This window comes from Oncorhynchus mykiss, chromosome 18 (genome assembly GCF_057628025.1).
Source record: "Oncorhynchus mykiss isolate SJ-2025 chromosome 18, ASM5762802v1, whole genome shotgun sequence".
NCBI classification, from domain to species: Eukaryota; Metazoa; Chordata; class Actinopteri; order Salmoniformes; family Salmonidae; genus Oncorhynchus; species Oncorhynchus mykiss.
Genome location: NC_143039.1, coordinates 40126841 through 40154387, shown reverse-complemented (window position 1 = coordinate 40154387; position 27547 = coordinate 40126841). Strand labels below are relative to the sequence as shown.

Sequence of the window (27547 nt, the reverse complement as noted above, 5' to 3'; positions counted from 1 at the left end):
TGATGAAATCCTCCCTCATATGTTTCTCCTTTTACCCTCCTTATTCTTTTTTCTCCCTTTCTTCTCTCCCTCCTCTCCCTTCTTTGTTGTTGTGTCTTCCTGCCGCTCCAGGGGAGGGCCTCTCTGCCTCCCGCCACTCCCTGAAGCCGGGGTCCTCCGTCTCCAACCTGTCCCAGAGGCGAGAGTCCCGGGTCTCCATCCTCCTCAACCTCCTCCTGCCAAACTCCTCCTCCAACTCCGCCGGGGGGCCCTCCACCGGACCCTCGCCCCTCACCACCCCCCAGAACACGCCTCCTACTCCCCGCCGCTCCCCAAACCCTCCCCGCGCTTCTGGCCCCGCCCCGGTCCGCCAGGCCATCCCTGAGGTGGTGGTGTCACCGCCTGAGGATGACGAGTCTCCACCCACCGACATTACGAAGGATGAGGAGGCGTATTCCGTTCGGCAACCGTCGCTGCAGACTAGAGGGCTCCAGCAGCTGCCCTTAGAAGGCAAATATCTGTGTAGCCTGCCAGTGTGAGTCACGGCTTGAACAGAGAACACTAGCACCAGCATGCTGGCTGTGCCCTCCTTCTCTACCCTACCATAAATCTATTATCAACCCCCAGCAATGTTCACTTTTTATACCCCTCCATTGACTCAACAAGACCTCACACAGCTCTCTCTCTCTCTCCACCTCACTCGGGTTTTCTCTACCTCATTCCATTCTTGCATACCTCTCTGTTTCTCTATCAAAACATCTTTCTGCACTCTCCCTTTCTCTCATATCGCGCTCCATTCCTAGACTATTTCTTGTTCACATTCCTTTCTCTCTATCTCCACCTTTCTTCATCCAGCCCTTCCACACTACCCTCACCTTGCTTGGCTTGGTCCCTCCACTTCTCTTTGCTCAGTGTGTGTGCATGGCTCTTCTCGAGAACGGAAAAAGTGTTTTTATCATTTTACCATGCCATAGTTCTGCAGTGTCCGACATCAACGAGGGCCCGCTGTCCCGGGGCCAGTGAAAACGTGTGTTGGGCCAGTAACTTCTGAGTGCATTTTGGCATTCCAGTTTGACATTTACCTGCTGTGTAATCTCTCATGGACAGATCTACGTAAACATAACTGGTACCGTAGAATCTCTTGGGAAGGAATGGGATGCGTGGGATAGAGAGCAGCAGTAGTTCTGGTGTTTTTTTTTTGTTGTTTTCTGTAGCTGGTTATTTGGACATATCACGATTTCGCAGGTGTGAGCATCTTTCGAATTTCGGCAATGGGAGGGGGATCTTCGGCCCCATAACTTGTTCTGGTTCCGCTCCTCGTTCTAGCATCTCTTCTCTCAACACGTATGGACCCAGAATCGAGCAGCTGACTACAGGAAACTTTCATTTGGGGTTAACCAAGATTATCTGCTCTGTCGCTGTCTTGAAAACCATTTGAAGACTACACGTGGAAAAGTCATGCTATTTGTATTTCAGCAATATGATTGGTCATTCATTCAACCATACTCCTCGCGAGTCAATTTCTCGAGCAGTACATACTGTAAGCTGATGCGTTCACACGTGAGCTGTCCAGAATAAAAAGAAGCGCTCACCAATCCATTTCCTTTAGGAAAATTTATTTATAAACGTAAACCTTCAATAGTGAACATATAGTGCTAGCAATATGCTGGCTACTGTTGATAAAAAGACGCCTGGCATTCATCTTGGCTAGCCTACTTTAGCCAGATTAATATCTTCCCTTTTGAAAGGCAGTTGTCATAATGGGGAAGCATCCTATTCTTAGATCCTCTCAAAATAACATACAAAAGTGAATGCAATTAATACAATGCAATTCTAAATACTGATTTTGCTAGATATTGCTAGATTCTATTGCTCGATTATATTCTACAGCATAATAACCAAATGTAGCCTATTACTAGCTAAACATAGAGAGAAATCATGCCAACCTATAGGCCCAGTATGACCCCAATGCATTTTAACTACACCATGTTCGGGCCAGTAGAGATTATATTTGGGCCAGTGAGAAGAGAAGGTCACCTTTCACTCTGGTTCTGTGATTATTTCTTTGTCCACTTTTTCATTGCAAACCTTTTTTTTATTCATTCAGTCCTAAAATGAGACCCTGAAGGTGTTTAATTGACTGCAAGTTTTCCATCCCTTGAGGCTTGTTTAGTCTAGTCAGTGTAAGAGATGAGTCGACAGGTCTCATATTCTGGGTTATTTTTCCAGTTACTGTCACTTCTCTCCATGACTGTCCCATTGTGAATATACTGTACAACCAGGACAGACTTAAAACACTTCAAATATCTTGTATTTTTCCAGAGCAGCATCGTTTGGCGCCTCCTCCATAATTCCTGAGTATAAACACATACGTCTCAGACGTTTTCCCCATAAAGAGTCTAGCAAGGGACTCCTACAGTACATGTGCAAACAGCATGCTAAATATAAAGCCATAGAGAGGGGTTGAGGTGGGAGGGTTTTAACGTTGACACGTAACTCTCTCAGTCCCAGTGACATCCACAGTGACTTTTTTGTTCTTCCCGGACTTGGATAGTATTTAGCCCCTGTATTTATAGCTGTGTGTGTAGAAGAGAGCTGAACTGGAAGGCTGGGTCATGAGAACTAGAGACTTCTAGTTTGGAGGGAAACATGATTTAAGGTGGGCAACTGGTTGTCTTATTATAGGTACTAGTGAGGTTCTGTAATCTTCCATTACTTCTGTCTAGGAGACAACGTTTGCCAAGAAACTATATACTGTACTTGACCACGTTGTGAGTATCGCTCGAGTGAAGTTTGAATCCCATGTTTGACAACAGTTACCAAGAAACCAAATACTAGACACTTACTTCACCTCGTTCTGAGTATCGTTCATTTGAGTTTGAATCCCATGCTTGCGTAGACAGGAAGTGTAGGATGATTTCTAAGAACTATTAGGCTAAACCTCATAACACCCAAACCAGCTATCTCACCCACAAAATTGCTTGGTAAACCACCTCTCCCTAATGGCAGGCTATAGAGAGTTATTGTAGATTCAATAGAGCGTCAAATGCCTTCATTGCATCCGACACACGATGAATGCATTCCTGATCAGGCCCTGGGGTCACTTTAGGCTATTCTTCACCGTTAGTGTCCGCTAACAACATAATTGACCCTGAGAGTTATAACTGCAATCTACACTGTATCAGCATCAGGGGAGTCAGATCATCATCAGTCTTCCTACCAAGGCTTATATACAGTTGTGAACTAAATATATTGGCAGCCTTGCACTTTTCTTAAATAATTCCCTATTTCATATAAAATAAGTTGAACTTGAAAACAACATTTGGTCTCCACACCTTTTGTTATTGGATTTTCAACATTGCAGAACAAATTGTATTTTTGTAAACTTAAATTGGCATGGACAACATTGTTGGCACCACCCTGGAGCTAGTACTTGGTTGCACAGCCTTTGGCCAAGATAACTGCCAACAAACATTGCACTCCAAAACACCTTGATAATCTGCTGATTTCATGCTGTCTTGTACACATTCAAGGACCCCAGTGCCAGAGGCAGCATGGCAACACCACAGCATTAACAAACCTCCCCCGTCTTTTATTGGGAGGGTGTTATTTTCTTTATTGAATGCTTCAATTGGTGGTTGGTAAACATAGGAAGTCCCCACTGCTGAAAGAGACACAAGAAAGCCTGATTCAACTTCTCATAAACCCACCTTAACAAGCATAAACCCTGGGGACAATGTTCTGTGGACCAATAAAACCACATTTGAGCTCTTTGGAAATACAAATCAGCGCTGTGTCTACTGACAAATTAATCACACCCTCCTTACAATCAAAGATGGGAGGTTTGATAATGCTGTGAGGTTTCTTTGCTGACTCTGGTCCTGGGGGCCTTGAACGTGCACAAAGCATCATGATCACACTTCCTCAATTCAAAAATGATGGCGACACTTTCCCAAAGATGGTTTGGTATAGTTTAGAAACTTTGGGAACCAAGCTCGAGTTATCAGTGTTATCACTGTTTTTGCCTGAACAAGTTGAAATGTCATCATCCCAGAAAAAGAGTGAGAACTTTCTCTAGTAATACTAGTCCTGTGTGAGTGGGGCTATAGCCATAATAATAACACGTGCAGAATTAAGCTTTTCTTGCAGTAAAATGATACACCAAATGTAGGAAGAATGTGGACTTGGGAACAGGATTGGAGAAATATGATTCATTTATTTTTGAACATGTGAGAATACAATGCTCAGTTAGCACCTTCACAGATGGTATCTTTATCATAAAAGCGTCATAATATAAAAGCTGATTAGTATTTCAACCACATAAAATATGCATCAAAGCCGAACTGAAATCCCATCAGAAACAAGTTTGGTCGTTTTCACAGCCTTCTTTTTCCTTACAGCCGGTCAAACTGATGTCATTAGGACATTTTACACAGAAAATCTTTCCTGTTTTATTTTTGCTTTATTGTAATGTTATTTTCTCCCCAGGCCCTAAACTTCTTTGCTACACAAAAGAAGACAGAGAAAAATTGACCGATGTCAACTAGATTGAAGAATTCATTCTTCAATTGATCTATTACATTCTATTTAGTCTTCTAGGGCAACATATAACACAAATGAGAAGCTACATTAATCTAATTATAGACAAGTTGACTAACAAATAGCCAACCAAAATGTCAGAAATTATAAGCAGAAATATCTAAAACAAGCAACACCAAATCCTGCACGCCTGTCAAATTGTTCTGCAGTCTTTGACTGGAGCCTGTAGCACATGTTCTATATATGCAGGTTAGGGTTGGGTGCGGAGCTCAGATTTTCACTTTGTCACATAGTCGGGCAGTTGTGGATGGGTTATTAGCAATTAGCAATTGCGGATGAACAAACGGCTGACCCATGCACCACTACCAGGGCGCCAATAATTTTGTCCATGCCTTTTGTCTTTATTTTCTGAATTAAAATTGACTGAAGTTTACAAAAATAAAATTTGGTTCTGCAATGTTGATAATCTAACAATAACATATTTTTTACTTATTTGAGAAGAAATGGGGAATTATTTAAGAAAAGTGCAAGGGTGCCAATATATTTGGCTGCAACTATATATACAGTACACCTGCTCACCTTTTGACTGCCGGATTCTTTAGTAAGAACTGTCTAATGCCACTGCAGCACTCATGTCACAGTACCACACAACATGTAGTGTCAGCTCTTGGTATGCAGATGAAGACAAATGATCATAGAGTCAGTAGTGTTTATCCTCAGTGTGCCCCTGGTTTTGGAATGATATGATTTGATTAGTCAAACTTGTTTACTGTACATATAGCGTGGCCTGAGGTCCAGCATGGAGCGCGCATTCCGGGTTTAAGCTTCCGGATGCAATCTCCCCTAATCCCTGTCACTCCCAGGGGCTTTGTAGGGAATGTGAGCAATAGCGCTTCTGTTCGTCCCAACATGGCTGCCTCATAGCCCGCAGGGCCGAGTTAGAATAGGTCACAGGTCAAGGATGACCGTCACCCATTCATATTCATTTGAACATTCCTCTACGTTCTAGGTGACTTGAGACGGAGGGAATGGAGTGTGTGGTGTCGCTATGTTACAGTTCATTCATTTCTGTGGTTCTTTCCTCAATGCACGTCTCCCTCGCTGAAGTGCTGGCGTTTCCTGTGTACGGCTCACCTCACATGGCTATAGGGCGCATTGAAGTTGAGGTGCAATTTCTTGAACCCTTACCACTGCAGGCCATAATGACGTTTCATTATGTTGTCAATTAATTAAGGTCTTTTGAGATTGTATAAATTGAACTTTGTATCAAATACTATTTAGCAGTATGCATCGGTAGTCTAGGCCTATACAAGAGAACCTATAGAAAAATAATTGTAATTAATTGATCAGAGTATGGCTACATCATTTTTGTATAGATTAAGGCTTCTCAAATTAAATATGAGAACCGGTATTGTGTTTTGATGCTTTGCAAACTGTCTGCATATGAGTGATATATGAAAAACACAATATTATCAAAAGCAGGCATTCTAATCTCAGTATCCACGAGAATGCATTGAGCAGCAGGAGCCCCGGTGCTCCAGAGCTGACATTGCTAACACTCTTCTGCCACTATCCCCTGTCTGTTTGTTGTTTCAGGGCCACTGATATCCACACACTCTGTCCCCAGTAACCTGGATAGCAGCAGCAAGGCCGGAGACAGGAGGCCCTCCAAAGTTGGGGTCAGTAAAGATAATAGCAATGTGGACTTCAGCAAGGTAACCCCTGCTACTGGGCAAAGAAACAGATGGCAGTTCTGCTTCTAGCTCCTAAGAAACTTTGCAACAAGCATTTCACTACATCACAAGTGTTTCGCTACACCCCCAAAAACATCTGCTAAATATGTGTATGTGACCAATAACATTTTATTTTCACCACATTCATCCAGAGGACCAAGACAACCATTATCAATCCACAGCTCTTACTCTCTGGGCATAATAAACATCACCTGACTTCTATAACCAAGAACCAGTCTCAAAGTTAACTGTACGGTGTTTTATTTCAATAACTGGATTTGGTTCAGTGAGCTCTCCCTCATTATATCATTTTACGACTCTTTCATCGATGTAATAAGTAGGCTGGCGGCCATGAGGAGTCATCAGCATCTAACCAGCTTTCATGTGTATGCCAAGAAGCAACCTCTTACTGGGGGAGTCTAATCAAGAGAGGGAGACGTACTGTGTGTGTTTTTGAAAAGAGGGAGATGCAGATATGACCCATCTCAGTGGGCAAGCTTTCCCAGCTCTCTTAAATAGTTCACGCAAACGACCTTGTGACGAAAGGAACTCCATTGCCCTGTACTGCCCTTATATTCTCCCTCTACGCCAGTGGTTCCCAAACTTTTGGGTGCGCCCCCTAGGGGAACTCAGTGCGGTGTTCAACTTAGTCTTGAAATTGGGTAGTGCATCATCCGTATTCCTCTTGTCATGTCAGTCATTGCATACCTCAGAGAGCTATTTATAACTTGTCAGAAATGTCCAGATCAACTAGCCCATGCCAGCTAACTTTTCTTTAGCTAGTTTTTTTAGCCCATGTTTGAGTCACTCAAATATCACATGAATACACATTAGACATGGTAAAATGTATAGAATTGCAAAAAAATAGCTTTAAAACGGCTAAATCTTCTCTGCACCCTATGAGAAAATGTGTTGAATTGCAGGAAATAAAATTTAAACCTGCAAAATGTTATCTCCACCAGCAAGAGGGTTGTGAACAGTGCTTGTGCCCATAGAAATAGACATGGGGGGGGGGGGGGGTAGATACTCCAGGTAGATACTGTATAATGATACAACACACCAGTGTTTCCCAATATAAATCTGCATTCCCGTGGGCATCCCCCGGGACCCGACAGACATCATTGCAGTGTGGTTGGCATTTTTCAAGCTATGGGTGTGGGGGTCAGATAAAATTTGGGCTGAAAATGTTGTATGGTATATCCCCACTGATTATTTAGAACAGTTGTCTTTCTGTTTTGTATGTGTTATCTATTGTATTAAAACCCCCCGCAGAACTGTAGTTAGCATAATACAAAAAAATCCCCATACAAATCTGTCAGTTTAAGCTAGAGATTTGTTTTGCATTGGATGAGTCTCAATCCGCCGATGTCGCACTTCATCTGCGGTGAAAGGTGGCAGAGCTAGAGCGGTGTTTGCTCTACGATCCCCACAAGCGTCTTGGGACTCATCTGAAGTCGGTACAGCCGATCTGCCAACTTCTGTCTGTAGCATCTGAACAGTTTGGGCTACTCGCTAATATGACCCCTTTGTGGAAATGTGAGACTCTCATGAACACGTGCATGTGGTTTTGCTCTAGGTCTTGCACGACTCGTCTGAAGGTCCCCCGGTACCAGTTGAAAAAATGAATGAAAGTATATGGAGACTGTTAGTGCCAAAAATAAGGGGTTATATACATGTCAATACAAAATGAAACATGTTTCCTTATCTGTCTTATATCTAAGATATAGGACAATTAATACGATAGCCTAATATAATGGGCCACTTGAGAATCTCGGGTATTTTAACCTATTAGCCTATTTTTGTGCATTTTGATCTTGCCTAGGTTGGCAAAATTGCTAGGACCAGGGCTGCAAAGCGAGCAATGTCACATACACCTAATATGTCACATACACCTAAAATAACATTGCGGGACTGTGGTTGGGTTCGGTATCAGTTCTTGCGGGAGCGGTTGGGAGTCGGACAAGAACTCAGCAAGAGCTAGAGGGCGTAGTATGAAAGGCAGTGGGCGGGAGCGGGATCAAGAATTATTTCCTGCGCAGACCTCTCTCCCTAACACTAACACTCTCGATTCAACTAATCAAGCCTTTGCTAGGGCAACAAAAAACTCAAATGTGCTTTGGGATTGGGAGACACTCTCTTATAATGTTGTTACTCCCTAAAGTCTCTCTCTCTGTCCCATTCGGGTCCTATAGGTGGACATGAACTTCATGAAGAAGATTCCTCCGGGCGCTGAGGCGTCCAACGTGCTGGTAGGTGAGGTGGACTTCCTGGAGAAGCCCATCATCGCCTTTGTACGCCTGTCTCCCGCCGTCCTCATCACAGGGCTCACGGAGGTGCCCGTGCCCACCAGGTAGGTACACTACATCTCTACACCCACTCTTTCACTGGTCTTTCTCTGTCTAACCTGCTTGTCCTAGGCTTTATTCATGCACCTGCTCCCCTACAGTAACCTAAACTATTTGGAGTCATATGTCCTATCACCAAATACACTCACTTATGTTGGGTTTTGAGTAAAATACATTGTATTAGCCTATATCTGTCCATCTACATATATTTGCGTTGAGTCTAATGTGTGAAAATGGTTTGTGTCCTCTTCAGATTTCTGTTCCTGCTACTGGGTCCACACGGGAAAGGCCCTCAGTACCATGAGATTGGCAGATCCATGGCCACACTGATGACAGATGAGGTCAGGGGAGGGGAGATGTTTTAAATGCTGTTTGTGCAATTATTATTTTATATTCTTATCAGGATTAGTAACATTCATTCATAAACATTAATTATATCCCCCCCTGACATGCATAGAACATAATAACCTTGAAACCTTGAATCCTTAGGTGTGGCATTCAGATTAGATACATTTTACGTTAATTAGATCAACATTTAAAAGCTATACTCTTTCCTGCATGTCTCTGTAGATATTCCATGATGTAGCGTACAAAGCCAAAGACCGGACGGACCTGCTGTCTGGGATAGATGAATTTCTGGACCAGGTGACAGTTCTGCCCCCAGGAGAATGGGACCCCACGATACGAATCGAACCCCCCAAGAACGTCCCATCGCAGGTGTGGGTCTAAGATGACAATGAGCTTGCCTATAATCAGAAAATGAACAAACCCATACAAAAATATATATACATAGATGTCTGAAGTTAAGTTAAACCTGATGTTAGATATTGGTCACATATTTAGTGCTCTTCAATCATGATCCTGGAGACCCCCAAGAGGTGCAGGCTTTTGTTTCTGCCTAGCACTAATACACTTGATTAAACTAGTCAAGGGCTTGATAATTAGTTGAATCAGATGTGTTAATACTAGGTTGGCGATATAGCCTGCACTGCACCACCTGTAGGCCCCAGGACCAGGATTAAAGAACACTGGCTTGCATGGTAGTTTTCCATAATGTTTTTGATGATGTGTATGACTGTGCCTCCTGGTGGCAGTAGAGGATATGTCAGCCCTGTAATAACTTAGTCATGCATGCATACATGTGGGTGGCCCCAGTGGAAATCGAACCCACGACCCTGGCGTGGCCAACTCCATGCTCTACAAACTGTGCTACACCTATAATGACTCTCACCTTTAGATGAAGAGGAAGATACCCTCCCAGCCCAATGGGTCGGCCTCACCCTCTGGGGAGATGTTGGAGGAGGATGAAGGCCACGGAGCTGGGCCCGAGCTGCAGAGAACCGGACGGTGAGTTAGACATATGAATTCACAGGGGAGGTTTCCCGGGGCACAGATTAAGCTTAATTCTAGATGTAAAAGCATTTTCAATGGGGATTCAATTTTGAGTTTGTTTTTTAGTCCTGGATCTTAATCTGTGTCTGTGGAAACTGCCCCATAGAGGAGAGTTGATAAGGCAAAATAATTCAAGGCGAAAGATCCGGGTGCCTTGAGAGGATCAGGTGGCAAGTGGCTAATCTGCCCTTGCCTTCCATTCTGCTAACTAACATTAAATCGCTGGAAAATAAATGGGACGAACTGAAATCACATATCTTATCAACGGGACATTAAAAACTGTAATATCTTATGTTTCATCGAGTCGTGGCTGAACGATGACATTAAGAACATACAGCTGACGGGTTATATACTCTATCGGCAAGATAGAACAACAGGGGTGGGGCCCTATGCATTTATGTAAACAACAGCTGGTGCACAATATCTAAGGAAGTCTCAAAGTTTTTCTCACCTGAGGTAGAGTATCTCAAGGTAGAGTATCTCATGATAAGCTCATGATAAGCTGTCTACCTAGAGAGTTGTCATCTATATTTTTCGTAGCTGTTTTACATACTACCACAGAGCGAAGTTGGCACTAAAACCGCACTCAATGAGCTGTATTCCGCCATAAGCAAACAGGAAAATGCTCCCCCAGAGGTGACGCTCCTGGTGGCCGGTGACTTTAATGCAGGGAAACTTAAATCAGTTTTACCAAATTTTTATCAGCATATTAAATGTGCACCCAGAGGGAAAACAATTCTAGATCACCTTTACTCCACACACAGTACAAAGCTCTCCCTCGCCATCCATTTGGCAAATCTGACCATATCCTCCTGCTTACAAGCAAAAATGTAAGCAGGAAGCACCAGTGACTCGGTCTATAAAAAAGTGGTCAGATGAAGCAGATGCTAAACTACAGGATTGTTTTACTAGCACAGACTGGAATATGTTCCAGGATTGTTCCGATGGCATTGAGGAGTACACCACATCAGTCACTGGCTTTATCAATATGTGCATCGAGGACATTGTCCCCACAGTGACTGTACGTACATACCCCAACCAGAAGCCATTGATTACAGGCAACATTCGCACCGAGCTAAAGGGCAGAGCTGCCGGCTTTCAAGGAGCGGGACTCTAACCCAGAAGCTTATAAGAAATCCCACTATGCCCTCAGACGAATCATCAAACAGGCAAAGCGTCAATACAGGACTAAGATCGAATCATACTACACCGGCTCCGACGCTCGTTGGATGTGGCAGGGCTTGCAAACTATTACAGGCTATAAAGGGAAGCACAGCATGAGAAACATGCATGAGAGCATCAGCTGGTCCAGATGACTGTGTGATCACGCTCTCCGCAGCCGATGTGAGTAAGACCTTTAAACAGGTCAACATTCACAAGGCCTCTGGGCCAGACGGATTACCAGGACGTGTACTCCGAGCATTCACTGACCAACTGGCAGGTGTCTTCACTGACATTTTCAACCTCTCCCTGTCTGAGTCTGTAATACCAACGTGTTTCAAGTAGACCACCATAGTCCCTGTGCCCAAGAACACCAAGGTAACCTGCCTAAATGACTACCGAACCGTAGCACTCACATCTGTAGCCATGAAATACTTTGAAAGGCTGTTCATGGCTCACATCAACACCATCGTCCCAGAAACCCTCGACCCACTCCAATTTGCATACCGCACCAACAGACCCACAGATCTCTATTGCACCCCACACTGCCCTTTCCCACCTGGACAAATGGAACACCTATGTGAGAATGCTATTCATTGACTACAGCTCAGCGTTCAACATCATAGTGCCCTCAAAGCTCATCACTAAGCTAAGGACCCTGGGACTAAACACCTCCCACTGCTACTGGATCCTGGACTTCCTGATGATCTGCCCCCAGGTGGTGAGGTTAGGTAACAACACATCCATCCAGGACCTCTATACCAGGCGATGTCAGAGGAAGGCCCTAAAAATGGTCAGACTCCAGCCACCCTAGTATTAGACTGCTCTCTCTGCTACCGCATGGCAAGCGGTACCGGAGCGCCAAGTCTAGGTCCAAGAGGCTTCTAAACAGCTTCTACCCCCAAGCCTTTAGACTCCTGAACAACTAATCAAACGGCTACCCAGACTATTTATGCATATCCACATTAATAACCCTACCTGCATGTACATAATTACCTCGACACCGGTGCCCCTGCACATTGACACATTGACTATGAATCGGTACCCCCTATATATCCCCACTATTGTTATTTACTGCTGCTCCTTAATCATTTGTTTTTCATATCTCTTACTTTTCTTTGGTATTTTTTTGGTATTTTCTTAAAACTGCATTGGGCTTGTAAGTAAGCATTTCACCTGTTGTATTCGGCGCATGTGACAAATATAATTTGATTTGAAATAAATGTTATTCGTTTTGAAATTCATTAAACATTTTTAAGGCAAAACATTATTGAAACTGTTTATGAAGTCAAAAATTAACGGCATACAATTCCTACATACTGTGACAAGTCATGAACATAACTGCACAGCACATAACCACGAATATTGAATGGTTAATTTTAATGTTGTATAGATCATTATGACTGCACAATTACGATGCTGGCATAAAATGCTGGCATAAATAGATACTCAGGTTCTAGGTGTGAAAGCCTCTGTGATCACATGGCTGCTTGTAGAGTGTGTTTATTTGTAGAGTGTTTATTTGTGCTTGTGTAAGTTAGGTGAGTGTGTGAGGTAGAAAGATGGGCTGACTGGTATCTGGGTCTGAGAGCAGGAGTGTCCAACCCCCTAGGGAAATGTGAATGAATGCTTGTGAAATAAGTGTCAAAAAATCTGTACCACCAATGAACTGCCATTCACCTACTGTGATGCCCCCCAAAAGTTCTCTGCAGGCTCCAAAAAGTAATCTGGCAGACCCTATTGATGATCTTCTGAAAATGTTAACTGCTGGTCCTGAAAAAATATCTGCCGACCCTATGGAAGGTCCAAAAGAGTCGACAAATGTGTTATGGTCCCCTATATGGTATAAAAACCAAATCCAGAAGTACAAGATGTTATCTGGGGTACTCTACCCCATTAGTATAATGCTGCTACTTCAGTTAGCCTGCTGCAATGTGTTGTGGTTTTCCTTTCCTCTAGGATCTTTGGAGGCCTGGTGATGGATATAAAGCGGAAGGCCCCGTTCTACTGGAGCGACATCCGGGACTCGTTGAACCTGCAGTGTCTGGCCTCCATCCTGTTCCTCTACTGCGCCTGCATGTCCCCTGTCATCACCTTCGGAGGGCTGCTGGGCGAGGCCACAAAGGGCAACATAGTGAGTGGGTCCTTGTACATGAGTGTCAATGAATGCCACTCCGATTACATCTGTTTGTCTTCTATCTGTGCTATGTCACCTAATACAGTTGAAGTCGGAAGTTTACATACACCTTAGCCAAATACATTTAAACTCAGTTTATCACAATTCCTGACATTTAATCCTAGTAAAAATTCCCTGTCTTAGGTCAGTTAGGATCACCACTTTATTTTAAGAATGTGAAATATCAGAATAATAGTAGAAAGAATGATTTATTTCAGCTTTTATTTCTTTCATCACATTCCCAGTGGGTCAGAAATGTACATACACTCAATTAGTATTTAGTAGCATTGCATTTAAATGGTTAAACTTGGGTCAAACGTTTCAGGTAGCCCTCCACAAGTTTCCCACAATAAGTTGGGTGAATTTTGGCTCATTCCTCCTGTCAGAGCTGGTGTAACGGAGTCAGGTTGTAACGGTTTTCTTGATGTGAAGGAGAGTCGGACCAAAATGCGGCGTGTCTATTGCAATCCATGTTTAATAAAGTAACACACTAAACACAAACACTATCAAAACAATAAACTTAACGAAAACCGAAACAGCCTATACTTGTGTAACCTAACACAGAACAATGACATCAGGACACTAAGGACAATCACCCACGACAAACTCAAAGAATATGGCTGCCTAAATATGGTTCCCAATCAGAGACAACGATAAACACCTGCCTCTGATTGAGAACCACTTCAGACAGCCATAGACTTAGCTAGAACACCCCACTAGCTACAATCCCCACACATACACACCACATACAAAAACCCATGCCACACCCTGGCCTGACCAAATAAATAAAGATAAACACAAAATACTTTGACCAGGGTGTGACAGAACCCCCCCCCTAAGGTGCGGACTCCCGAACGCACCTCAAAACAATAGGGAGGGTCCGGGTGGGCGTCTGTCCATGGTGGCGGCTCCGGTGCGGGACGTGGACCCCACTCAATCAATGTCTTAGTCCCTTCTCCTCGCGTCCCTGGATAGTCCACCCTCGCCGCCGACCATGGCCTAGTAGTCCTCACCCAGAACCCCACTGGACTGAGGAGCAGATCGGGACTGAGGGGCAGCTCGGGACTGAGGCAGCTCGGGACTGAGGGGAAGCTCAGGAGTGAGAGGAAGCTCAGGAGTGAGAGGAAGCTCAGGCAGGTTGATGAATCTACCTGGCTGGCTGGTGGTTTCGGCAGATCCTGGCTGACTGGCAGATCCTGGCTGACTGGCAGATCTGGAAGAGTCTGGTCGACTGGCAGATCTTGAAGAGTCTGGTCGACTGGCAGATCTGGAAGAGTCTGGTCGACTGGCAGATCTGGAAGAGTCTGGTCGACTGGCAGATCTGGAAGAGTCTGGTCGACTGGCAGATCTGGAAGAGTCTGGTCGACTGGCGGATCTGGAAGAGTCTGGTCGACTGGCGGATCTGGAAGAGTCTGGTCGACTGGCGGATCTGGAAGATTCTGGTCGACTGGCGGATCTGGAAGATTCTGGTCGACTGGCAGATCTGGAAGATTCTGGTCGACTGGCAGATCTGGAAGAGTCTGGTCGACTGGCAGATCTGGAAGAGTCTGGTCGACTGGCAGATCTGGGAGAGTCTGGTCGACTGGCAGATCTGGAAGAGTCTGGTCGACTGGCAGATCTGGAAGAGTCTGGTCGACTGGCAGATCTGGCTGCTCCATGCTGACTGGCTGCTCCATGATGACTGGCAGCTCTGGCTGCTCCATGCTGACTGGCTGCTCCATGCTGACTGGCAGCTCTGGCTGCTCCATGCTGACTGGCTGCTCCATGCTGACTGGCAGCTCTGGCTGCTCCATGCTGACTGGCTGCTCCATGCTGACTGGCAGCTCCATGCTGACTGGCAGCTCTGGCTGCTCCATGCTGACTGGCTGCTCCATGCTGACTGGCAGCTCTGGCTGCTCCATGCTGACTGGCTGCTCTGGCTGCTCCATGCTGACTGGCTGCTCCATGCTGACTGGCTGCTCCATGCTGACTGGCGGCCCTGGCTGCTCCATGCTGACTGGCGGCCCTGGCTGCTCCATGCTGACTGGCGGCCCTGGCTGCTCCATGCTGACTGGCGGCCCTGGCTGCTCCATGCTAACTGGCAGCTCTGGCGGCTCCTTGCAGACTGGCAGCTCTGGCGGCTCCTTGCAGACTGGCAGCTTTGGCGGCATCCTGCAGACAGGCAGCTCTGGCGGCTCCTTGCAGACTGGCAGCTCCTTACAGACTGGCAGCTCTATGCAGACTGGCAGCTCCTTGCAGACTGGCAGCTCTATGCTAACTGGCAGCTCTATGCTAACTGGCAGCTCTATGCTAACTGGCAGCTCTATGCTAACTGGCAGCTCTGAACAGGCGGGAGACTCCGGCAGCGCTGTAGAGAAGGAAGGCTCTAACAGCGCTAAACAGGCGGGAGACTCTGACAGCGCTGGAGAGGAGGAGGGCTCCGACAGCGCTGGACAGGCGAGGCGCACTATAGGCCTGATGCGTGGTGCTGGCACTGGTGGTACTGGGCCGAGGACACGCACAGGAAGCCTGGTGCGGGGAGCTGCTACCGGAGGGCTGGGGTGTGGAGGTGGCACAGGATGGGTTAGACCGTGAAGGCGTACTGGAGATCTTGAGAGCGGTGCTGGCACAGGACGTGCAAGGCTAGGGAGGTGCACAGGAGGCCTGGTACGTGAGACTGGCACCATCTTAACCAGCCGACTAACACGCACCTCAGGACGAGTATGGAGCGCTGACCCAGGTGCCATCAAATCCCCGACACGCTCCGTCGGGCGAATTCCATGTTTAAAACACCAACACAGCAACTCCCTCATTTCTCTCTCCTCCAATTTCCCCATTAACTCCTTCACAGTCTCTGTTTCGCTCACCTCCAACACCGGCTCTGGTCTCCTCCTTGGCTCCTCACGATAAACAGGGAGAGTTGGCTCAGGTCTGGCTCCTGACTCTGCCACACTCTCCCTGAGCCCCCCCCCAAGAAATTTTTGGGGCTGACTATGGGGCCTCCGTCCGCGCCGCCTTGCTTGCTTCGCAAACTCCATTCTCCTATATCCTTCCGCGCACTGCTCCATCGAATCCCAGGCGGGCTCCGGCACTCTCCCTGGGTCGACCGCCCACCTGTCTATCTCCTCCCAAGAAGTATAGTCCATACTGTACTCCACTTTGGGCTGTTCTTGCCTGTTGACACGCTGCTTGGTCCCTTTGTGGTGGGTGATTCTGTAACGGTTTTCTTGATGTGAAGGAGAGTCGGACCAAAATGCGGCGTGTCTATTGCAATCCATGTTTAATAAAGTAACACACTAAACACAAACACTATCAAAACAATAAACTTAACGAAAACCGAAACAGCCTATACTTGTGTAACCTAACACAGAACAATGACATCAGGACACTAAGGACAATCACCCACGACAAACTCAAAGAATATGGCTGCCTAAATATGGTTCCCAATCAGAGACAACGATAAACACCTGCCTCTGATTGAGAACCACTTCAGACAGCCATAGACTTAGCTAGAACACCCCACTAGCTACAATCCCCACACATACACACCACATACAAAAACCCATGCCACACCCTGGCCTGACCAAATAAATAAAGATAAACACAAAATACTTTGACCAGGGTGTGACACAGGTTTGTAGGCCTCCTTGCTCGCACACAATTTTTCAGTTCTGCCCACAAATTTTCTATCGGATTGAGGTCATGGCTTTATGATGGCCACTCCAATTCCTTGACTTTGTTATCCTTAAGCCATTTTGCAACAACTTTCGAAGTATGCTTGGGGTCATTGTCCATTTGGAAGACCCATTTGCGACCAAGCTTTAACTTCCTGACTGATGTCTTGAGATGTTGATTCAATATATCCACATAATTTCCCTTCCTTATGAAGCCATCTATTTTGTGAAGTGCACCAGTCCCTCCTGCAGCAAAGCACACCCACATCATGATGCTGCCACCCCCGTGCTTCACGGTTGGGATGATGTTGGTGATGGTGTTCTTCGGCTTGCAAACAGTTTATTTTTGTTCCATCAGACCAGAGGACATTTCTCCAAAAAGTATGATCTTTGTCCCCATCTGCAGTTGCAAACCAAAGTCTGGATTTTTTATGGCGGTTTTTGAGCAGTGGCTTCTTCCTTGCTGAGCGGCCTTTCAGGTTGTTGATATGGGACTCGTTTTACTGTGGATATAGATACTTTTGTACCTGTTTCCCCCAGCATCTTCACAAGGTCCTTTGCTGTTGTTCTGGGATTGATTTGCACTTTTCGCACCAAAGTACATTCACCTCTAGGAGACAGAACGTGTCTCCTTCCTGAGCGGTATGACAGCTGCGTTGTCCCATGGTGTTTATACTTGCGTACTATTGTTGGTACAGATGAACGTGGTACCTTAAGGTGTATGGATATTGCTCCCAAGGATGAACTAGACTTGTGGAGGTCTACAATTTGTTTTCTGAGGTCTTGGCTGATGTCTTTAGATTTTCCCATGATGTCACGTAAAGAGGCACTGAGTTTGAAGGTAGGCCTTGAAATACATCCACAGGTACACTTCCAATAGGCTAATTGACATCAAAAGCTGCATCCAAGCTGTTTAAAGGCACAGTCAACTTACTATATGTAAACTTCTGACCCACTGGAATTGTGATACTGTCACGGTTTTCTAGGTGTGAAGGAGAGTCGGACCAAAATGCGGCGTGTCTATTGCAATCCATGTTTAATGAAGAAACACACTAAACACAAACACTACCAAAACAATAAACTTAACGAAAACCGAAACAGCCTATACTTGTGTATCCTAACACAGAACAATGACATCAGGACACTAAGGACAATCACCCACGACAAACTCAAAGAATATGGCTGCCTAAATATGGTTCCCAATCAGAGACAACGATAAACACCTGCCTCTGATTGAGAACCACTTCAGACAGCCATAGATTTAGCTAGAACACCCCACTAGCTACAATCCCCATACATACCACCTACAAAAACCCATGCCACACCCTGGCCTGACCAAATAAATAAAGATAAACACAAAATACTTCGACCAGGGTGTGACAGATACAGTGAAATAATCTGTCTGTAAACAATTGTTGGAAAAATGACTTGTCATGTACAAAGTACATGTCCTAACAGACTTGCCAAAACTATAGTTTGTTAATGATACATTTGTGGAGTGGTTGAAAAACAAGTTTTAATGACTCCAACCTATGTGCATGTAAACTTCCGAATTCAACTGTTTCTGCCAGTCACTTAGCTGCTTGGTGAAACAGGTTTACAGCAAGGTCTTACCCTATTTGTTTATCACTAAAAGCATATAGGATGCATATCACTATAAGCAAATAGTAGGTGCTTAGATGGTGTCCCTCTTCCTCATTGCGAGCTACTCTATATACTGTCTCTGTGCTTTGATCCTGACAATGACTTACACACACACACCCTACAGTGACCCTAGATGTCTTTATTAGGAGGACGACTGTTGGCATAGCGAGCGTCAGCGCGCCGGGGTGTGTGATGTGTCTGAGTAAACTGACCAGATGACGAGTGGCGGAGGGATATTACAATTGGCAGGCCGACGTGGTGGAAAAAGCAGAGAAGTTTATCTAGGCAGTCTGATGCTAGGCGGTCTGGAATGTCAGTTTTAAACATATGTATTATGTTATGTGGGGTGTTCTGTTCGCTTTGCCTCTTTTCCCCTTAGTCTCCCAGTCTGTCTAGTTCCTCTATGTATTTACCCCCTTGTCATCCTCCCCTTTTCCCTCCCTCTTTTCCTTCTCTTGCTACAGAGTGCCATAGAGTCTCTGTTTGGGGCGTCCCTCACAGGAGTGGCTTTCTCTCTGTTTGCGGGGCAGCCCCTCACTATCCTGGGAAGCACGGGGCCTGTCCTGGTTTTCGAGAAGATCCTCTTTAAGTTCTGCAAGTGAGTGCTACACCGATCCTGGTTACACTTATTCGCACTGTGGCCTTCTGGCGGTAGCAACCTGCAAGGACAAGTTCCCTACTGACATTTGGGGATTTCTCATTTGTTTCTCAGTAACTCCCTGAGTTTTATATACTGTACATGTACAGTAAGTTACAAGGCCTGGAGTTTTTTCTGGTCAAGTCACATGGTCAGGAAAAACTTTGGGCCCTAACTAGTTGTTAGAGAAGTTGGGACAGGTGATGAATCCTCAATCATTTCATAAGGCATAGTCCGAGTGATTGCGCCTCCCCTACAATTGTCATAAACGCTATGCTTTAAGCTTACTGCTTCCAGTCCCTAATAAGATATGGATGTGAAAATACACTGAAAACACCCAAAGTACATCATCTATACAGCTAAAATCTGCCGTACAATGCCGTGTAAAAATAAGTTGACATTGAGGTTAAATAAAGTGTGCTTTCTCAATTTACCTAATTTTGCTAACCATTACTTTAGACAAAATCAAGACGTTAATATTTTTGTAATGTTTTTTAAATTTTAAATCTTACATTTTGAATTTGAGCAAATTCTAAATGTGCCATTAATCACAAAATCCTGCTAGTTAACTCAAATACATTTTTAAATCGTTTGACAGCCCTAATATTGAGTCTTGATCTTAATTACCGTACTATCCACCCAGGGACTACGGCCTGTCCTACCTGTCTCTGAGGACCAGCATCGGCCTGTGGACGGCCTTCCTCTGCCTGGTCCTGGTGGCCACAGACGCTAGCTCCCTGGTCTGTTACATCACCCGCTTCACAGAGGAGGCCTTCGCCGCGCTCATCTGCATCATCTTCATCTACGAGGCCCTGGAGAAGCTCTTCCAGCTCGGGGAACACTACCCCGTCAACATGCACAACGAGCTGGACAACCTCACACTCTACTCGTGAGTCAGGGTCAGAGAGCCTCGGTGGAGGGCAAAAGACACGAGAAGTGGGCACTGCCATTTTTCTGCTTTCTTCAGGCAATGTATCTTTTCTATTTGGATTTCTATGTTTTAGATGTTACCACTGACTATAAAAGGGGAGCTTATGGTTTTGTGCTATTTATGATGGGGAGTGTAATATTTATTCTCTTGACTCAGGTGTCAGTGTTCTTCACCGGCCAACGCCTCCGCTCAGATCTTGCAGACGTGGAACCAGACAGGACACACACCAGACTCTATCTCCTGGAACAGCCTCAACGTATCGGTTAGTCAGAGGACACACACACTGCAAAAACATCTGTTGAGCCTGTGTATTTCTCTGACCCTTTACACTCTTTGCCAGATGTGTAACCTGCTCCATGGAGAGTTTGCTGGTCCTGCCTGTGGTCACCACGGCCCCTACATCCCAGATGTCCTTTTCTGGTCCATCATCCTCTTTTTCACCACCTTCTTCCTCTCCTCTTTTCTCAAGGAGATCAAGACCGAGCGATACTTCCCTACAAAGGTGTGTTATTCACTTGGGAGCATTGTGTGTGTGTGTGTGTGTGTGTGTGTGTGTGTGTGTGTGTGTGTGTGTGTGTGTGTGTGTGTGTGTGTTCATCTAAAATGTAAATGTGTGAACTGTTTTATTGTGCTGCATCAATATTCACAATTAACTTCAAGGTCTTCACATTCTTCCCACACAATATGCTCCACATTTAGCTATTACTGTTAGCTACTGTGTAGGTGTTCCCACTGAGTGAATTTTAATGACTGTGTTTTTTACACGTTACCATGATTATGTATTGTGGTTAATATGGGTTGTGCAGGTGCGCTCCACCATCAGTGACTTTGCCGTGTTTCTGACCATTATGATCATGGTGCTGGTGGACTATCTAATGGGCATCCCCTCTCCTAAACTCAACGTACCCGACCGCTTTGAGGTAGGACCCCCTTGACTTATTCCACATTTTGTTGTTACGGCCTGAATTCAAAATGGATGAAGTATTTTTTTTTTTATCTCATCCACCTACACACAATACCCCATAATGATAAAGTGAAATTTTTTTCATTTTTTTTGTGCAGAAATATGTAATTTACATAAGTATTCACACCCCTGAGTCAATACATATTAGAATCACCTTTGACAGCAATTACAGCTGTGAGTCTTTCTGGTTAAGTCTATAAGAGCTTTGCACACCTGGATTGTACAACACTTGCCCATTATTCTTTAAAAAACTTATTCAACCTCAACTTGGTTGTTGATCATTGCTAGACAACCATTTTCAAATCTTGCCATAGATTTTGAAGTAGATTTAAGTCAACTGTAACTCGGTCACTCAGGAACATTCACTGTTTTCTTGGTAAGCAGTCTAGTGTCGATTTGGCCTTGTGTTTTAGGTTATTGTCCTGCTGAAAGGTGAATTCATCTCCCAGTGTCCGGTGGAATGCAGACTGAACCAGGTTTTCCTCAAGGATTTTGCCTGTGCTTAGCTCTATTTCATTATTTTTTTATCCTGAAAAACTCCCCAGTCCTTAACAATTATGAGCATATCAATAACATGATTCTGCCACCACTATGCTTTAAAGTTGTGAGAGTGGTGTTCAGTAATATGTTTGGGGCAAATCCAACATAAAACTTTCTATTCAGGACAAAAGGGAATTGCTTTGCCACATGTTTTGCAGTACTACTTTAGTGCCTTGTTACAAACAAGATGCATCTTTTGGAATATTTTTGTTCTGTACAGGCCTCTTTTCACTCTGTCAATTGTGTTAGTATTGTAGAGTAGCTACAATGTTGTTGATCCATCCTCAGTTTTCTCTTATCACAGCCTCATGGTGAAATGGTTTCCTTCCACACCAGCAACTTAGTTAGGAAGGATGTCTAACTTTTTTGGTTACTACATGATTACATATGTGTTATTTCATAGTTTTGATGTCTTCACTATTATTCTACAATGTAGAAAATATTAAAAATAAAGAAAAATGCTGGAATGAGTAGGTGTGTCCAAACCTTTGACTGGTAGTGTATATACACTACATGGCCACTGTGTGTGTCCACAATCAGCTCCTTCGTTTTGATGACATTGAGGGAGAGGTTATTTTCCTGGCATCGCTACGCCAGGGCCCTCACCTTACCCCTGTTAGCTGCCTTGTCGTTGTTGGTAATCAGGCCTACTACTGTTGTGTCATCTGCAAACTTGATGATTGAGTTGGAGGCCTGCTTGGCCACACAGTCATGGGTGAGTACAGGAGGGGGCTGAGCACGCACCCTTGTGGGGCCCCAGTGTTGAGAATCAGCATAGCACAGGTGTTGTTGCCTACCTTCACCACCTGGGGGAAGCCGCCAGGAAGTCCAGGACCCAGTTGCACAGGGTGGGGTACAGACCCAGGGCTTAAGGATGAACTTGGAGGGTACTATGGTATTGAAGGCTGAGCTGTAGTCAATGAACAGCATTCTTACATGGGTATTCCTCATGTCCAGATGGGATAGAGCAGTGTGCAGTGCCAATGGCGATTGCATCATCTGTGGATTTTTTGCTGCGGTATGCAAATTGCAGTGGATCTAGGGTGTCTGGTAATGTGAAGGTGAATTGATCCTTAACTAGCCTCTCAAGCACTTCATGCTGACAAAAGTGAGTGCTACAGGGCGATAGTATTTACTTTCAGTTACCTTCGCTTTTTTGGGTACAGGAACAATCTTGAATCAAGTGGGGACAGCAGACTGGGATAGGGAGAGATTGAACATACTGTAAACACTCCAGCCAGCTGGTCTGCGCGTGCTATGAGGACGCGGCTAGGGATGCCGTCTGGCCCGGCAGCCTTGCAAGGGTTTTACTCACGTCGGCCACAAAGAACGAGAGCTCACAGTCCTCAGGAGCGGCCCATGTCAGAGGCACTGTGTTATCCTCAAAGCAGGTAAAGAAGGTGTTTAGCTTGTCCGGAAGCAAAACATCGGTGTCCGCGACATGGTTGGTTTTCCCTTCATAATCCGTGAATGTCTGGAGTCCATAACACACACGTCTCGTGTCTGAGCCGTTGAATTGCGACTCCACTTTGTCTCTGTACTTACGTTTTGCCTGTTTGATTGCCTATCCACGGTTTCTGGTTTGTATAGGTTTTAATCGTGACAGTGGGAACAACGTCCCCTATACACTTCCTGATGAACTCTGTCAATGCTATTCTCATAAGCACATACAAAAACACACACAATCAAAACCACACACACCACAACTGCTGCTGGACTTCTTTTTAATATTCCACAAAACACTTTGCTCTCCATATCCCACTTCCCTGGCACACTTGTAAATATCCTAATGCAAATCTGTTTGAGTGATTCCCTTATGTTTTATACTTCTGCTAAAATGTTATTCAATTTGTGTTCCGTTGAGCTTCTATTCTATTAATTTATGTTTATTACTTTATTTTTATATTATTGTTATTGCATTGTCCAGAGTTGAACCTGCAAGCATTTAATTGTACTGTGTTCCTGTGCATATGACCAATATACTTGAACTTGCACTTACAAGCTCTTGCTAGCGAACACTGTACCCAGACTGCAAGCCAGTAGCTTCAGTTTAAAAGCTAACTCTATGCTCTGGTCTACAGCCTACATCCAAGCATCGCGGCTGGCTGATCTCCCCGCTGGGCCCCAACCCCTGGTGGACCCTGCTGGTGGCGGCGCTGCCCGCTCTGCTCTGCACCATCCTCATCTTCATGGACCAGCAGATCACCGCCGTCATCATCAACCGCAAGGAGCACAAGCTCAAAGTGAGCAAGCACTGGTTCATGGCATAGACGTCCGTAGTCTACAGACTCCATTTCCACTGTCAAGGTGGAACAGAAACACGTTTACAAAGATGTTGTTCTGTCACCTTGTTCTGCCCATTATATTATCATTCACTGTGTTGAATGTAGCAATTGTTTTCAATTCGGTGGTCCAGCTATACTAAAATGGCTTTTTATCCTCTTCTTTACCCCCCTCGTTTCCCCCCTCTTCTCCGTCATGTAGAAAGGCTGTGGCTACCATCTGGACCTGCTGGTGGTGGCGGTAATGCTGGGGGTTTGCTCCATCATGGGCCTGCCCTGGTTCGTAGCCGCCACCGTGCTCTCCATCTCCCACGTCAACAGCCTCAAGGTTGGCAAGCCTGCTGCGGTCTTTGTTTAGTCTTTGTTTATGTCAGTGGTGTCAAACTCAATTCCTTTTTTTGCTCCTCCCTTTTACGCGATTGATCAATTCAGGTCGTCGATTAGTTAGGAACTGCCCTCCCCTGGTTGTCAAGGTTTTAACCGGACACAAATGGAAATAACAAATAAATGAATAACACTCGGCCCTCCAGGAGGTAACTAAGGAATTAAGTTTGACAACTCTGGTCTAAGTGAGTTATGGATTTGTTATTTGTGTTAATGTACAAGTCTGGGGGAAAAAAATGTGTTTCTCTGAGTATAATAAATATGAATCTAATGTAATCAAATCTAAAGGTGGAGTCGGGCTGCTCGGCCCCAGGAGAACAGCCCAAGTTCCTGGGCATCAGAGAGCAGAGAGTCACCGGCTTCATGATCTTTGTCCTCATGGGCTGCTCTGTCTTCATGACCTCCGCACTCAAGGTGACAGCTCTTTGGGTTTCAGAGAAGTGTTTTATTAATAATCCATCTTTATTTTCACAAGACAATGGGACACCAATGCCATGACAGGCAATGTGAATGATAAGCAGTTTGACTGTTATACAGTATATTCACCTTACAGTTGAAACAAGTGTCATGTCATTTTTTAAAGGCAGTTTATATCCCATGTATTATTTATTATATACTGTATGTTCAACTTCTGCCCCACCCTCCAGTTCATTCCTATGCCAGTGCTATACGGAGTCTTCCTCTACATGGGAGTCTCTTCACTCAAAGGCATTCAAGTGAGATTATATTCAATGACATGATTGATTGAAGATTTGATCAGTGTTTTTTTCTTCTTTAAAAGTAAAGCAATGCCTTGTCTGTAATGATGAGCTTACTCCTTTGTAATTAATCTCTCTTTTATCAAGAAAAACATCATCACATTTAAACTCAAAGAGCGTGTTTCATGACTAAAATATGAAATGAACAATAAACGGGTCTCTCTCTCGCTCTCCCTTAGTTCTTTGACCGTATCAAGTTGTTTGGTATGCCAGCCAAGCACCAGCCTGACCTGATCTACCTGCGCTACGTTCCCCTGTGGAAGGTCCATGTATTCACCCTGGTACAGCTCACCTGCCTCATACTGCTGTGGGTCATCAAGGCCTCGGCAGCTGCCGTCGTATTCCCAATGATGGTAATACCCATAGAGAGAAATGTGCTATAGTAATACTGCTACCATCCCATCTCTCTATAGTAATATCCTCTCCACATCTACAAACTGGAGAAACGTTCTATCGTGTCTACCAACAAGGGTGTTTGTAAACATGAAAATATCGAAAACCTTCTGTATGAGTCTGTGGTCCTTTTGCTCCCTCTCCCTTAAAATATCCTATTTTTGCTTAAAGGTGCTGGCCCTCGTCTTCATTCGGAAGCTTCTCGACTTTTTCTTTACCAAGAGGGAGCTCAGCTATCTGGACGACTTGATGCCCGAGAGCAAGAAGAAGAAAGAGGATGACAAGAAGAAGAAGGAGCGGGAGAAACGGGTAACACACACTAATACTTTTAAAGCCATTAGTTCACTGTCTAGCACGCTTACATGACCTGTCCCCACAGAAATCAAATGACTAGAACGGGCAAAGGGGCTCAGACCATGGCAATTTACCTGCACCCTCATGGGTACACTCTATTGTAATTCTCTGCGTGTCCCCTTGGTCCCAGGAGGCCCAGGCTTTATTGCTCATAGAAGAACAGGTGGGCGTGAATGCTGTGAAGGTCCATTATGACGGTGGGAACCTGCTCAAGATCCCAGTCAAAACTCTCTCAGGGAGGTGAGTGCTGCCCACCATTCAACCAGTGTACAATACATTATACTGGATAGCTAAATCAAGGACATGCTTTGTCTTTGTATTATATGATTTTGTTATACTATTCAATCTCTACATTCTTGGTATTGCATGTAAAGGTAACAGTGATGATGTTAGGTCTGTAACGTGTTTATCTTGAACAGATCGTACAGAATAATCGCTCATACCCTCCCATTGGATGAAGAGGCGGTAGGGGTGGGTGTCTGATATATCCAGCCCACGTGCTGAGTTTTAATCCTACTCAGTAATATACAGTAACATCAATGAGCGCATGGCCAAAATCGTAACTTGGCTATTTACTATACCTGTAGATGATGCCTTTTTATTGAAAACACACTCCTAGCGTGTTGCGTTTGTGTTTTGGCCGGGATTGTTATGATACATAATGCTACATGGTATCATGGCAAAATAAAAAGGCTCTAAAACCATGTGAATACTAATGACTAATGTACACATTGATTACGTAGAGAACTCACCGCAGACAATCATTGTCCAAGAGTAACAATTGGCAACAGAGAAATTGTTACACATAAGCCAGTACATATTTTTAGTGCAAGATACAATGACAGGGAACTGGTGCCAAGTAGTCATGTGTGCACTTCAATCTTTTGTTTGTTTACCTTATCCATATGCATGCATCTCTATCTCCCTTCCCCTGTTCTGTCCTGTTCCTCGCTGCATGTAGCTCATGTGACCTCGGCAATGTTAATATCTCTGAGGAAATGGCCAAAAGCGGGGCATGCAAAGCAGTGGCGATGAGCGCCGACTTCGGCCCATCTATGAAGCGTAGCCGAAGGTAGCTATGCTGAAAATGACTCCCCTTTAGCTGACCGCCCCACCTTCTAAAAATGGAGGAGCTTTTTTCCAGGCACACCTCAGGTCTACTGAAATCTCACTAAGACAAGATCACATTGATAACTCACCCCTTATAGATCAAATAATTATATTATATTCTGTGACTATTCTAATCCAATAAACTAGTCTACTTAATTCTGTGACTAGCCCATTAATTAATAGGTATGACAAGAACAATGCATCCATTCTTATGTAATGAAAGTATTAAGTTATTGCTTTTGCTGTGTCATAACTTGTGTAATGTTCAGTTGCATGTATGTTGTGACATCTACATTTAGTGTGGATGTTTGCATAAAACAAGACTTGATTTTGTTTTCCTGAATATTGTATTTGCCTACAGATGCATTCATATATTACAATATATATGAATGTATCTTGTAATATATTATATTACATTACAGCATATAAATGCAAAGTGTTCAAGAGGCTTTGCCCTGATGTTCTGACGTCCTGAGGATCTAACACGATGCTGACACATTTAGTCTTTTTACCCCAATTATAATGGTTAACAGCATACTTTAACACATGAGCCCGCCATCTTCAAGTTGAGA

General features: G+C 44.6%; 1 protein-coding gene across 20 annotated transcripts in view; it reads left to right on the top strand.

The window, feature by feature from the left end:
- LOC110496030 (sodium bicarbonate cotransporter 3) overlaps positions 1-27547 on the top strand; it is a 59198-nt gene that overhangs the window by 27304 nt on the left and 4347 nt on the right. For 3 of the 20 annotated variants that reach the window (XM_021571657.3, XM_036952516.2, XM_036952515.2), the window contains exons 7-26: positions 112-489; positions 6115-6197; positions 8444-8601; positions 8850-8937; positions 9167-9313; positions 9834-9943; positions 13109-13283; positions 19087-19220; positions 19903-20148; positions 20347-20452; positions 20531-20692; positions 20997-21110; positions 23776-23937; positions 24179-24304; positions 24649-24774; positions 25008-25076; positions 25298-25471; positions 25683-25820; positions 25996-26105; positions 26827-26937. In XM_021571657.3, coding sequence (XP_021427332.3) covers positions 112-489; positions 6115-6197; positions 8444-8601; positions 8850-8937; positions 9167-9313; positions 9834-9943; positions 13109-13283; positions 19087-19220; positions 19903-20148; positions 20347-20452; positions 20531-20692; positions 20997-21110; positions 23776-23937; positions 24179-24304; positions 24649-24774; positions 25008-25076; positions 25298-25471; positions 25683-25820; positions 25996-26105; positions 26827-26937 — 2917 coding nt within the window. Of the gene's footprint in view, positions 1-111; positions 490-6114; positions 6198-8443; positions 8602-8849; positions 8938-9166; positions 9314-9833; positions 9944-13108; positions 13284-19086; positions 19221-19902; positions 20196-20346; positions 20453-20530; positions 20693-20996; positions 21111-23775; positions 23938-24178; positions 24305-24648; positions 24775-25007; positions 25077-25297; positions 25472-25682; positions 25821-25995; positions 26106-26284; positions 26337-26826; positions 26938-27547 lie in introns of those variants that run through there. The other 17 variants (XM_090208408.1, XM_090208407.1, XM_090208405.1 and 14 more) reach the window with 12 other exon arrangements.